The 14,334-nt window shown below is 43.9% G+C and overlaps 1 protein-coding gene across 5 annotated transcripts in view; it reads left to right on the top strand.

Moving 5' to 3' along the window:
- SLC15A2 (solute carrier family 15 member 2) overlaps positions 1 to 14,334 on the top strand; it is a 69,071-nt gene that overhangs the window by 8,167 nt on the left and 46,570 nt on the right. For 2 of the 5 annotated variants that reach the window (XM_040604581.1, XM_040604577.1), the window contains exon 1: positions 12,205 to 12,438. The exons of 2 other annotated variants lie outside the window; for them this stretch is intronic. Coding sequence is in view for 1 of the 3 variants with exons in the window: in XM_040604576.1 (XP_040460510.1) it covers positions 7,631 to 7,670 (40 nt within the window). In the remaining 2 variants the exon portion in view is untranslated. Of the gene's footprint in view, positions 1 to 7,615; positions 7,671 to 12,204; positions 12,439 to 14,334 lie in introns of those variants that run through there. One more of the 5 variants, XM_040604576.1, reaches the window with a different exon arrangement.

The raw sequence follows: 14,334 nt of genomic DNA, 5'->3' as shown, positions 1-14,334 counted from the left end.
TCATATCCTCTGGGGCAGGTGCTTGGCTCTGGTGCTCTGTGTAAGCTAATCCTTTGTCTTGGTTTTGGCTTTCCTTTGCTTTCCCATTTCTGGCTCACCTTGGTTCATCACATGTCAAATTAATTTCATTTTTGCTGCCTGCCAGGGTGGGGTATGGGCCAAAAATACAGTAGAGCAGAAGGTACTACATGCATAGCCTGCTTTCACTGGCCAGATACAGCTGTGTGGTCCAAGCCTGTGGTCCCAAAGCTCTTTCCTTAGCCTGTGAGCAGGCAGGAAGCCTGTTGCCTTCGATGACTCTTTTGCCCAAGAAAGCACTTTGTGACTTGTCCTACAGCAAGGTGTTAAGTGATGCAGACTTGTCCCTCTCCAGGCCATCTGCCCAGTGTCTAATGGAGAAGAGAAGCTGCTCACTGTGCTGTCTAAGCTGTGTTTGGCCATCCTGCCATTTGGGCAGACCTACTACCCTTCCCTGGCTTGCACATCAATACCAACTGTCTCAGGCAACCACCCAGTGCATCTGCCACAGCTTTACAAAGCAGCCACAGCTTTCATTGGCATGACCAGAGTCATCTGTTCTGCATGAATGGCGCTGACCAGCATCTGACAAATCTCTGCACCACTGGGATCTGTTGTAAAGAGTGAGGGACTGAGTACTCCAACGCCATGACTACAGAGCAGAATTTAGTCACTGTAAGCAATAGCTCTGCCCTGATGTGGTTGCCTTTGAGCTAGAATGAGTCAGGCTCCTTCCCCATTTAAAACCACCTGGATCCACAATGTCTAGCAGAGTTGTGCTACCTGTCATATTGTCAATTTTTTGGATGCCCAAAAAGCTTCAGTTTCAGTGGTGAGTGCTCTCTCCATGGAGAAGTTTGCTTTGGCAGCCAGCACATAGTTAAGGTATCTGAGAGTCTGCCCCAGCAAGGAAAGGCTAGATGGAGTGGGTAGGTGGGGCAGATCTGACCCATGCAGGTGACAGGTAGCTATGCTATGTGTTTCCTAACAGCAAACACAACCCAGAGCTTGTCCTCTTTGGCTGACTGATAAATGAATCATGTTTACTGAAGAGGCAGCTGAGGCAGAGTAGACCTGCATTGTCACTCGTTGTCAATAACCTGCCTCATTGCATGTGCTTTGTCCATGCTAGTGTACCATTAGCAAGGTGGAAAAGTGGCAGGAGAGTGCACTGGCAATGCAGTTGTCTCTGGATCTAGAAGATCTGGGAATGTAATGGTCTTAGAGGCTCAGAGGTGCACATTTCCACAGCACCAGAATGTCTGAGATTTAGAAAATCTTCCTATCCCAAAGCTGAACAAACTGCCTGCATTTTGAGATGAATGAAAACATGAAAAACATGGCTTGAGTCAGTCAAAATGTTTTTGACATTTTCTATTCAGTTGTATTTACTATGTGTTTACAGATTTTTTAACTATAACAACTAAATATTTGAAATGACATATTTGAATAATTTTGAAACTTTATTCTCTCCCTCATTTCTGATATAAAGACAATCTTCTCAACTCCTTTCCCTTGCAAGCCCACATTATTCATGGATCTAAGTGAATCCCTACTTCCTGCTTTAAACAAAAATAATCAGTTGGTATAATGTAAATCTGCTTGATTTAATTAGAGCTTTTGTGGATCTGCAAAGTCGGGCAGTTTATCTCTTGAATGCTAAATGGTGGCAAAGAGGTCACTACTGGACATAAAATTAACTCCAGAACTAGTTTCTCCTGGATTCAAGCTCATTTTTAAATGCTGGTAATTCTGTCTTTGGTTTGAATCAGAAAATTACAGTAATAAGCCTCATAAAGCACCTAGAAATTATTTGATAGTGAGACACCAGAGATGCACATCCACATGTTTTACAGTCCTAACTGCAAGCAAAGACATTAACTACTCATTCACTGGCAGTTGATTCCAAATCCCTATAAAGGGCTTTAAGAAAATGTATGTTCTTTAGTTTTACCTTCAGCTAAGTTTCCCCTTACACTAGGTCTTGTAGCTACTTGACTCATAACGTGAGGCACAAGGGTATGAGCTACTAACAGCTTATCACCACAGTAAATCTATTCACTCCTTGCAGCGTGTATTAGTTTTTAAATAGACTTTGCTCCAGCTCTGTGTCCCTGGCACACAGAACTGTTGGTGACAACCCACTGAAATCAGTGGAATTACACTCTTATATCTGCAGATCTGGTCCTACAGGCTCCTCTTGGTCTTCTATGGCCACCTATGCCATGCACAACTTCAGCCTGGTGTGTTACCTGCCACTGGGCAGGACAATGCCTCCTCTAATGCTGGCATATTAAAATGCCAAGATGTATACATACTCATATGTATTTTGATGATATGATACCTGTAATTGTTTGAACAGTTCAGCCTGAGGAGGGTTGAACTGAGGTGCAAAGGAAGCAACTCTGTCTGGCCAAGGTACAGCAGAGGAAATGTCTGCCATAACCAACGGTAACAAACCACACCAATTACTCAATTAAAGCTAAGCCCATCTTTAATCAAGACAGTCAATTTAAGAGATCCTTGGGATTTTTTGAGAACGAGGAACTCCTAATCAGTGCAAAGGGGATTGCTCCTGTTTTTTCTGGGGTTGAAGTTGCCCCAAAATTTGCAGAGTGCTAATTTTAAAAATGAGAATCATTAGTTTTTAATAAAGAGCTTGCTACTTGGGAGGTGGGGGAGGGACTGAAAGCATTTCCCCATATGGTGGAGTTCATTAGTGCACTGATCAGGGAAAGCATGCAAGAAAAGTGCAGTCAAATGAGTACTCCTTATTTAACCTCCAAACCAGTAATTCAGAAAAAAAGCAATTCCTTCTAAATCTGAGTTCCAGGTGATTGCCTTTTATCTGAGCTCCATTAAATTATTCCCTTGCTAAATTCTCGTGAAATAGGCTGTTTGCTCCAGCAGCCGTTGACTCCCTGAGATCATTTTGAAACCAAACCATTCTGTTTTTATTAGTAATGATCCATCTTCCACCCTGGTGACGTGAGGGGCTTGAGGAAGGTGTTTGTGCCTAGGTGTCAACTTTCTGCACTGAATTGCTGTTTCTTCACTGGCATGGAGACAGACTAGGTGAGCTGGTTCCTGTTTGTCTCCCCGGCTGTGGGTAGCACTGGAGTACAACAGAAAGATGTGAGAGCATCTGGCAGCGATGCTGCTTTCAACCAAGTCAAGAGGCAGTGTCCTTGGCCTCACACTGTACACACTTGCAGCTAGATCCCTCTCGCCCTCATTCACAATGCAGTGTCTCAGCAAGGTCTGCTCTCTTTAGTCTCATTTACGATACTTTCTTTTTTTCTTGGTTGCCCCATATGATTCATTCCAAGGTCGATTTCTGTGTGGCAATGACCAGACATAATTTTTCTACAATCTTCCGTTTATTCTAGACTTACACACTGTGAGTTTCCCACACAGCCCTTTTTAAAAATACAGATTTATTTGGTTTTACTAAGTGTGGTCAAAGTAGCGGTTCTGAAATACCATAGGGATGGAGCATTAGAGACAGACAGATGTGATGAGCTGGGGCTGCTCCACATACCAAGTGCAGCTGGCTGAAAAAAGCCTTGACCTTTTTATAAACTGAAGTATTGTCCAGCCCTGTTTTTACTGACCTGACATGGCAATGTGCTGAGGGGAGCGGGCAGGAGAACTGCCTCAGCATTTCCTAGGTGGTGCTTGCTTGGGGCATGTTTGCCTTGACAGATTTCTTCCTGTGCATGAATTCTAAGGCAGAATGAATATTTTATAAAGCTTTTTATATGTCTGTCTATGATTTTTATGGCAAATTGAGCTCCCCCCTTCTTAGCGGTCTCACAGTCATCAGTGCCTGAATTTCTGCCTGTATGTACCTCATCTTTTCTCTCTGCTGTCTCTGAGGAGGGCTTCATATCCATGACCCAGCATACGTAGCTTTGAAGCTAGTTACTGGGATCTGAAGGGCACTTCACATGGCTCAAGCGGATTCAGGCCTATGTGTGTAGAAGACCCCAGAAGTATTGGATTCCCTGCCAAGAGCAGCAGTGGGAACTGCAAACTTCTTGTGGGGCTTTCAGACTCCTGCCTCTGTGCTAGGGAGCCTGGAAGTCCCCAGACCCCAAGGGGGTCCATGCATTCTGCAGTGTGTTCCACCCACTGTGGAAATGAGCTGGGTTCCCTGAGCAGCCAGATGGTACTGAGATCTGGAGACCTAGATGTCCTCAATTCAGTGTAGTCCTGCCAACACCCAAAGAGGAGATTCTTCCTATCAAACCATTTTGCTACAGGTCTAGCTCCACTGACAAGGCAGCTGCTCCTGCTTCTCACCAGAACAGATGAGAGGAGAATCAGAACCTTAATCTCAGGGGATCCAACTGCATCTTATCATGTCCTCTGAATTATTCTGTCACAAGCATCTTAAATGTCTGGTTTATCTCCTCTAAAATGACCAGTACAGTGCTCTCCGATCAGCCTTATTTAACAACTAACATGCCACAGGTTGTTCAGCAACCTAAGCATTTGGGCTGAAATAATTACATTCTCTGGAGCCTCATGCCTGAACTGAAAGGGAGCTGCTGGTGCTTTTGAGATGCTTGGGATGTAGGGATCGGGGCACAGGGTGCCTGAGTGGATGGCCAGCTGGCCACCTGTATCAGATTCTGTTCTTCTGTAGCATACCAACTCTCAGGAGCAGCAAATTTTAGTCTTACAGTGGATTATGAAGGCAAGGCTGAAGAAAAACACCTTTTTTCTCTCTTGAGCAATTAAAAACCCAGGTTATTTTGCCTTAGGAATACAGCACAACCTGCCTGGCTTGCTCCTACCTGACTGGAAGCTGTATTTAAATGGCAAAGTGATTCTTGCTTGTGTGGAAAGTGGGGGTACCTGAGAAGTGTTCAGCACTCACAGGAGGTCTGGCTTTCTGGAGAAACTGAGTAGTCAGTACAGCGAGTTTCCCTCCTGCTTGCCATTGACCAAAGCCTAAATCTAACTTTAGGCATTAAGCTGAATATGAACTCTTGAAAGCACATGACATCAATTCTGATTGCTAATCACTTTTGGTAATTGGGCTTGATATAGCCAAATCCTTTGAGGTGCCTTTCATTCCCCAACAGGGAGTGTGAAAAGAGGAGGAAGCTCTAGGGCTGAGAGGGACCACATTTGGCTAAGCTAGCTCCAACACAATTCCTGTTTTAGCTGTCTATCTTCCCTGTAGGACCAGCTGTTTCTACAAAAGCCCTCCTCTGGAGCACATGCCAAGTCAGAAAGAGACCCCACCAATAACTCTATACTTACAAAGGCACTGAGTGGTACAGAAAATATGAAAGACTCCCTTGAAATACATGAACGATGAATTAAAGAGTTAATGAATCCTCAAGAAGCTTTACATTTGCATACAGAAATCAGAGAGGGGAGGTTTACCACTACATTTGTCCAGCCAAACCCACAGATGAAGATTAACTGAAAACCTTCAGGGACAACAAACAGAACAATGTTACAGTGAGGCCAAAAGCTTGTTTCACCATTTGTTCTCTGTATGTCACTGTGGTGTACAAGTGCAGCTGTGGGTACAAGAAGAATTAACCTTGTATTCCTTATGTTCATCTCAGACACATCCTAAAGTTTAAACACTTCATAGTGCTGGTTTTTTGTATTGGACCACTTCACTGTTCCTGCCATGGAAATCCCTCCATATGGGGACACTCCGCTGATACATTTCTTTGAGACTTGTTGCAGATATTTCTGTAAGTAATGTGCTTTGATTGTGTTCCTGTTCTTTCCATGTTCCCCGGCTGGGAGTGTTTGAGCAGACAGATGTTGTGTGAGGAATGTTTGTGGGAGTGGACTGTTTTGAGGCAATCACCCAAAATATTAATGAAAGAGCTTCAGAATGAGGGTTGTACAAATCTGCACTGCAAACCTGTTTCTAAGAGGCGTGCTCATCCAGGTGAAAAACTCTGAGGTGTATGATGTAACCTATGTGTCCCATTGTGCCTGCTTACATTGCAGATGACTAATACTGTTGAAGTACCTGAAACTGTTTGCATAAACCACTTGACAAATAGTTCTGAAAAACAAAGCCACCTGAGAAAAAAACATCTCTATTCATGGTATGTGTGTAAGCAAAAGGCAGAAAATGAGCAAGCTGCTATTATTATTAGTGAATTAATCACCCATCTTCAGCTCTGACAAAATGACTTAGAGGAGGCTGGAGTCTCTTTTTGCTCTATTTTCAGCCAGTGCTGGAAGCAAAAGTGCCAGAAATCTCTCTACAAAGCCTGTTCTGATGAGATTTCCAGCCAGTTTCATGAATCAAGTTGGTTTGGATTAACTGTGAATAAGCCCTTGGGCAGAACTAGCAAATCACGGGTTCATTGATCACAGACACTTCTGTGCATGGGGTCTGACCCAACACTCAATAAAGGCAATGAGAAACCTGCTGGGACAGCTTATCCGATAGCTGTGGAGCCTCTTTGTGGTTCTCTCCAAAGGAGCTGGACTCAGCTATTCCCAGGCACTGGGAACTGGATGGGGGTGAGTTTTGCTTATGGTCCATTCACCCAATTTATGGGGGGTTTGCATTTGGCCCAGGGACAAGTTCTCTCCCTGTACACTGCTCATTTAAAAAATAAACCAACCTGGTGTAGCAGATGAGACCTAGTAAGAATTGAACTTAACTTTTCCTCTTGCTGCTCTTGTTTCCCCAGCAGTAATTAACAGGGACAGATGCCTACTTCTTCTGGGATTGTTTAACTGTGAGGAAATTTTCAGGGTTGTCCTTGGAGGCTGTCGCCGCAAGTAACATGGTTTTTAAGTTATGCCCCTCTATTGATCCCCTTTCTGAACAATTTCCAGTGGTGCTTGCTCTGATCTCAAAGGTGTCCTCAATCAACCCTGTAACGATATTCAAGGAGAACGCTATTTAAAAGGCTGCCTCTCCTGCAGTGTGCTGTGTTTTAAATGTGACAGGCTACATGAGAGAACCTGAAACGGAGACATTTGAGGAAAGCCTGGGAACTTTTAATCCTTGAGCCTGAGCCTAGCCATACTTTCTTACGTTAGCTTGGGAGCCTCCGATTCAAACCTACCTTTCCCACCTGGTATCCAAGCCTGGAGCAGGCCATGCTCCCTCTCTAATCCAGAGGTCAGAAGTCTTAAAAAATAAAATTCTGTCATAAGCTTTTACCAAAAAATGCGTTCTCCAACATGTTAAGAATGACTGTTCTTGTGAGATATAATGATGGAAATCTTGTGAGACTTGTGAGTCCCCTACCTTGTTTTGAAACACCCTCCCCTGTGCCTGAGTTCCTCTTGGGTACCCAAATCCCAGCCTCAGTGTAAACTAAGCAGAAAGTTGCAGCTACTGCTCCAAAACAGGGATAAAACCTTTCATGCTCCTCTGTATCTTAAAGATGTTTCAAAAATAGAAGATAAAATATTTAGAGAATCAAGCATAAGAAGAACTCAATCTGAGATGAGGAAGAGTGGGAGTTAATGAAGTTTGGGTCTTCACCAAGTAAATATGGGATAATTAATTTAATGAGGTACATCTGTGGACCCAGCTGAGCTGTACTTGGGTGGCAGCGTGTCTCACTAGTCTGGGTAGTGTTACTGTGGGGGCTGGATTTGCTGAATGCTCTTCAAGGGTGAAATACTGTTCCTGTGGTATAGAGGTTAGTAGCTGTTTCTTAGGTTTGTGTGTAGCACAGCAGTGCTGTTGTAGCATGATTGTAGCATGCATAAAAGCTACTTGTTTTCTAGCTGCTTTTTGCTCTGTTACCCTCCTGGTTGTATTTGCTATGCTGTTCTTGAATGTAAATTCTGTGAGTTCTCAGTAGACAGGGAATTCTGAGGTCCTTAGTGGGGTCTTTTGGCTTATGAGCATAACCAGAGCATGATTGAAGGACCAGTTTGTATCATAAAGAGGTAGAGAATATAGGTTTCTGGGTTCCCCTTGCATCACAGCTTGACAATCTCTCCTTGCCTTATAGTCCTTCTGAGGAATGAAAGAGTTAATGTATTCTCTAGCAACTTTATGGTTCCTGCAGAATAACCACCATTTTAAAGATGCCTGCCTTGATATTACAGTGTAATGCTCTGCCTGACTCAACCCTAAAAATCTGGTGACTGCTAGATAAAAATCATTGAGAATGATCGTTTCATTTGAGGCATCAATAATTTCAGCAGAGCTGTTAGGACAGAAAATGAAATTGTTTTTGTGTTAAGTAGGTTGCTCTGCTTGCCCTGCAAGTTCCAGCTGAGGCTCCTGGAGTCAGGTTTTCTGAAGGTGGAAATCCAGTATTGAATGTCTGATGGGGCATCAGACACACCTGCTTGTGAACTGTGTGAAAAGGTAGTATGTGCATTGAGAAGTAAAAGCACCGACAGAATGATCCTTCAGGGGTTGTGGGCCCAGTTCTTGTGTCTGTGGCTGGTTTTCTGCACAGCCCTTTCCTCCTTCTTATGTCTGCTCAGTTGCTGGACCAGTCTTGCAGTAGGTGGGAGGCAGTAGTAGAGGTCTGACCTCCCATATACTTCTTCAAGCAGCCTGGGCAGCCCCACAGCTGGCAGGACTTCTGCTGGAGTGACTTGAGTCAACCAAGAGCCAAGGCAGCAGGACACTATGATCCCTACCTCCACATGGGCTGTCACTGCACTCCCAAGCAGCTGTAGCACCAAACTGGAGCCGGATGCCATGCAGGAGACAAGATTTATAGGGATCATCCTTGAGGTACTGGTTTTCCTTCAGAGCTTTTCTTTTAGAAGATGGATATTCCTTTGTCACGTCTTCCCAGCCTGGTGGCAAAGTTACTTGGGCTGGCAGCCCTCAATTTGGAGGCTGATACAGAAAGACAGGTTGGAGCGAGCCTGTGTTTGAAGGGGTCTGTGCTGATTAAGGTCAGATGCTATACCATAGGGGCCGACAGACAGCAGGCCATCTCTTTCTCTCTAATTTTCTTTTCCTGCCTGTTATTTAATAAAACTACTGAGAGGAAGGCTGCATTAACTTTACTTTTATCTTTAATTCTGTGACTTCAGTAAAAGCTAGTATTTGAGAAGTCACTGAATACAAGATAGAATTGGTTTTATAATAATAATAACTTGTTTTCCCTCTTTGAAAATAAATATGGTTCTTAGTAGAAAGATCTCCCAGTTGCTGGCAGTCAATCAGCCCGGACAATTTGGGCTCCGAGTACTTGATTAGAATAACTTTAAGGAAAATTGCCTTCCTGAATCAAGTAAGGATCCATTAACCTGATGAAACGGGGTTTGCTTATCTGAGAGGTTAAGACTCAAAACGCAGCCTGGGCTGCATTCAATGAGGTCTCTTTTAGAATGGCATAAAGACGGAAAGTAATAAAACCACCATCTGTCATGTCTAGTCAATCAGATCTAGTATAAGAGAGGAATTATTCCTCTGACTTTACCATTATAAGATCGTCTGTTTGTTAACAATAGGAAGTGTCAGGAATGCTGAAAACTACTTTTATTCCCTCAAAATATTTCTAGCTGTCTTTATCTTGGAGAGAATGAATGTTAATCTGAGTGTATACAGCAAAGAAATATTTCTACATGAGTACAATGCTAAGGCATTCCATGTTGAGTCTCTTTAGTGACTTATTGTTAGAGGTAAAACTGAATGGGAGATGGACAAAAAGTGCAGTTTACACTTTGCTTCTGAAAATGATTATTTCTATAAACAAATCTTGCAAGTTGCTGAGCACTCAAAGGTTAAGTCAATTGAATATGTACCTCTCAAGTAGCCCTCTGCATCTTAAACGGCTGGCATGCTAGATCTTATGTAGCCTAGGCATAGCTGGAGATCATGCAAAAAGTGATTGCATTTTTTTGGCATGGGTTTATTATATCTAATAAATGTTGGCATTAATGTATTTCTCTGTCAGTGAGTACCAGTGTGCTCTCTTCTGTTTAATAAAGGCTATACAGGACCACTTGGATACATCTAAAGGCTTGATGTCAAACAGCAAAGACGTGCTAGCTGTGGGCACAGGAGATGGAAGAGGTGGTGGAAAGCCTATACCAGCATATCCGCAGCACCCTGTTCAACAGGGTGGAAATGCCATCTCCCTTTGTCACACATCACAGATTAGTCTGCAGTAAATGTAGTAACTGACCTGAACGGGCACATCTTCATTATCTATAAATTCTTGCTGTGTCTGGTACATGCCTATGCTACCTCACAACCCATATGTACCACTCCCATCTTGCTATTGTAGCTGATGAGCTTTTCCCTGTTTGCCAGGCAGATGTCCTCTCCAGGAAAATAGGTTTAAGAGACTTATTTTCTCTTAAATAGGGAACTAGTGAAACCTCTGCTAGGTCTGGGCATTTTGCTTTGCTCAGATACAGGTGAGACTGGCTGCTGGTGAGTAATAAGTGTAAAGGAGGAGCAGATCAATAGCTGATATCTCACCACAGGAAGATACTGGAAATCTGCAGTGTGTTTGTGTCCTTATAGTGTATGAGGTACTGTTTAGAAATAGATTAGGAAAGCAGAAAGGCTGGAGGTGAGTGTAGTAGCCTGAAGAGTGAATGTGACTTAATTTGACTTCATTAAACCTCCTGCTGTTGTGTAGGGCTCATGCTCTGAGCCTGTGTCTGCAATCACTCAAAACACTTGGGGCTGGCTCTGTTCCTGATGAAGCCAGCAAGGCTGTGGTGGCCTGCAGGTGCAGCAAGAGCAATGTACACTGTTGCCTGCTGCTTGGGCCTGTGCCATGCTGCTGCTCTGCACGTTCAGCACTGCTTGGTAGCTTCTGGGTGGCCACAAGCTGGAAAGCACAAGAGGTAGTTTTTGTGTGCCTGTGGGAAAAACATTTCTGTGTTCAGGGTTGCTCGCTGCACAAGTGAAGCATGCAGAACGTTTGCAGGTATGTCATCCAGGACTGCTGTGGTGTGATGGGCACATCCCCATGCAAGATCTCTGGAGGAAGGAGACAGGCTGAGGACAGAAGAGAATAATTGGAGAAAGTGCCTGATTGAGTATTCAGTCATAGCCAGGTGTGCTTCAGTTAAGCTGCTGAGACAGGAGAGGTTATTTTGGAGAGAAAGGCATGTTCGGCAGAAGGAAGTTATGTGCTGGGGGGTGGCACCTGGGAAGGGCTGGGCACCCCTGGTCCCACTGATGTCAGGTGGATCAGATGCCACTCAGCTCCTAGGAAAAGCAGACCTTTTGGGGGAAGTTAGCATAAGGAGAAGAGGCACAGATGAATTCTTCCTCCTACAGAGTATAGCCTTTCTCCCAGCCAAACTCAAAGGGGGTTTGCCACAAGTGCCAGTAAAGAGCAGACTGCCCTGGGCATAGAATGGCCAGGACTAAATGAACTGTGCTATGAAGTGTCAGGGCCCCTGGAGACCCCAAAGCTGTATGTTTAAATTGACGTTAAAAAAAAAAAAAAAAAAAGCAAAAAGATCTCTAATTTTGTGCCAGTCCCTCTGTGACCTGATGCAGGGAAAACCCACAAGACTCACCAGCTCCAGTGAGAAGCGCAGAGCTACTTGCACTCACTCTGTTAGCAAATTGATCCCCATGTTTGCTGTGGGGGAAGGCTGAAAAGAATGGATGGCACTGCGAGCTTGTTATTAAAATGCATGGAACCAGAGTTAATGAATCTTGGATGAGCCCCTGATCTGCCTGGCCCTTGGTGTGGCAGTGGAGGGAGCTGGTTGAGGAGGATCTGATTAACATCTCAGTGGAAATGACAGTCACCAGAATGCAGAAGGTTGTATCATATCTGTCTGTGCTTGCATCTGGGAGGGGTCACTGTCAGAGAGCTGATCTCTCTCTGGATTAGATCTGCAGGTTTTTTAATCAGAACAGAGGTATTTGGGGATTTACATGTTCCCTGTCTCTGGCAGCTTGCCCTGATGAAATACTGATTACACAATTGCAATCTAACTTAAACGGTAGTCAAAAAATCAGATGTGTGCTAGGATATGGTGAGAATACCCTCCCTGTGATGGCAAAGATTTGAAATTGTGCAGTGCATTATGTGTCCTGACAGAGAAGCTTGCAAAGAATAAAACAATCTGGCTGTGTACTATGGGTGTATGAAAAAAACCTGGAAATGTTGGAATTAATTGCTTCTCTGAGATTCTCCTATCCTGTAGCTGGATTACTGAATGAAACCATTTGCCCCAGATGTACAGGAGATTAGTGCTGCTTGACTCTCATTTTGTGGTCAGTGGGGTTAAGGTTAGGAAACTTGAAATAGATGCTTGAGGTGTCTGACAAGTAACATGGTCAGAACTGAACCCCCAGGTCCTGCTGCCGCATCCTGTAGCTGTGCCCCTTCCTTCACTGCCCAGTAGACCCTCCTCGTGCTGGACATCCCTGTGAGCTGGCTGTGAGGAATAGAGTAGTTACAGGATTCCTGCTTTCTCGTTACTAGCTGCCTTCTGCTGAAGGAAAGGCTATCTGTGAGTAAAAACAGCTTTTTACTCTGGAGCTGGGTGGGAGAGGGTGTGGAACGTGCCACTGGAAAGGAGCTACTGGCCAGCTGAGGGGTCGGTGCAAAAAGGGAAATCCCCAAGGCAGTATCCCGGAGGGATAACTGAGATGCAACGGTCTTTCTGCATTCCTACAGAGCCAAGGCTGCTGCAGGCTGTGATACCTTCAGTAGCTGAGCTAGCTCTTGGAGCCTGTGGCAGGATGGATCAGTATCTGTTTTTTCTTTGCATTGATAATACTACGGGCAGGGCAGCTTAATGGATAGACTGCTGGGCTGGTGTGCAAGAGGTTTCAGCAGAGTCTGCCTTTGTCAGGATGGTTTTTCTTTCCTTTTCTCATCTCTGAAATGGAGATACTGATATGCTCAGTGAAATGCCGTGAGACTTGCTTCTGATATTGATACATTTACTTCCTTTAAAGAAAACAAGAATTTGAAAACCAGAGGGTGTTAATTAAGCCTCACAAGTAGTTAATAAGGCATGACCTTCGAAGAAGGAATAGATGCCATAAGTAGCCCAAGCTAAGAAATAGCAAGATAAGCTCAAGGAGAACCAAATGGTTAATGAGACCAAACAGAAAATTACTGGAACTGTGTGTGAACTATCCTAATTTGCATACCTAAAAGGTCCACCCTTGAGCAAAGAAAGCTCTCTACCCACAGAACAGGGTGGTGAAAAGAAAGAATGCTGCACCTTAAAATGGAGAGGAGGCCCATAAGAACCCATGAGAATTAAGTGTGACTAAACATAATTGCGAACAATTTTTTAAAGTGTATAAAGTGTTTTACCGTGTGTTAAGAGCTACGCTATCTTTGTGGATTTACCACCTAGCACCCAACTGTGCAGACATGCAATAAACAAATATATTGGCTCTGTGTGTTGACCAGGTTTTGCACACTGGGTGAAGAACCCAGATTTGGTTTAACAATGTGACCAGGGAGAAAATGTTCTTTGGACACCAAACGGTCCTCAAGTACTTTTCCAAAGTTCTGCCACACCTTATAACCTTTCCTCCAGCTGCAGTGACCTCCTACCTTCTCACTCGATGAGGGGCACCCACCCTCAGCCCCAGGCAAGTGGACTGGGTGAATGTTCAGATTTTTCTGTTACCAGACTCTCTCTGTTATTCAGAGGTTTTGAACAGAGAGCCTGAGTTATACCTGAACCAGACAGCTCTGGCATTGGGTGTCTGAGGGACTAGCATATCTTGTTTGTTAGGGGCATAAAAAAGACATTCAGAATTGATTACTTATACCCTTGTGAGTCAAACAGCACTGACTAGTGTGTTGGAAACTGAGTTTATATTTCCTTGTACACCTATCTTAGCTCTCCTTTTCTTGATTTGTTTTCTCAGAGTACTCTGTTGCTGACTTTACATACCTATGTGAACCATAAAACTAGCTATTGTTTTAACTAGGGACTGTCTCTAAGAAGTGGGTAGCATTCCTAAAATCCTTTAAATCACTATAAAAGGGAAACAAAAGCCAAGCAGGAGGGGAAGAACACAGAAACATCCCAAGGACTGGCATGTACCCTTGGGTCCAGATTACTTGGGGCACCTGGGTGTCCATTTTCTCTATTTCCTGAGTTTACTGAAACCAGTGCTACCAGTTAGTTTTGAGTCAGTGCATAGTACCTTATCTTATAGCACCAAGTACCACTTAGAACTGGAGGAGAAAATAGAGGGAAAGGAATTCAAGGGCTCATTTAGCCCACCTCCTTACTGACAGCGTGAACAGTTGAGTTATTCCTGACTTTTTTCTTTTTCTTTTTTTTTTAATGCAATATATAGCCTTTCTTGGTATCCACTTACTGTTTATCAGTGGTCTGTTCTGAAAGACCACAAATCTTATTCTGGAGTCAACT

Source organism: Falco naumanni, chromosome 8 (genome assembly GCF_017639655.2).
Source record: "Falco naumanni isolate bFalNau1 chromosome 8, bFalNau1.pat, whole genome shotgun sequence".
Classification (NCBI taxonomy): Eukaryota; Metazoa; Chordata; class Aves; order Falconiformes; family Falconidae; genus Falco; species Falco naumanni.
This window is presented reverse-complemented; position numbering and strand designations above follow the sequence as displayed.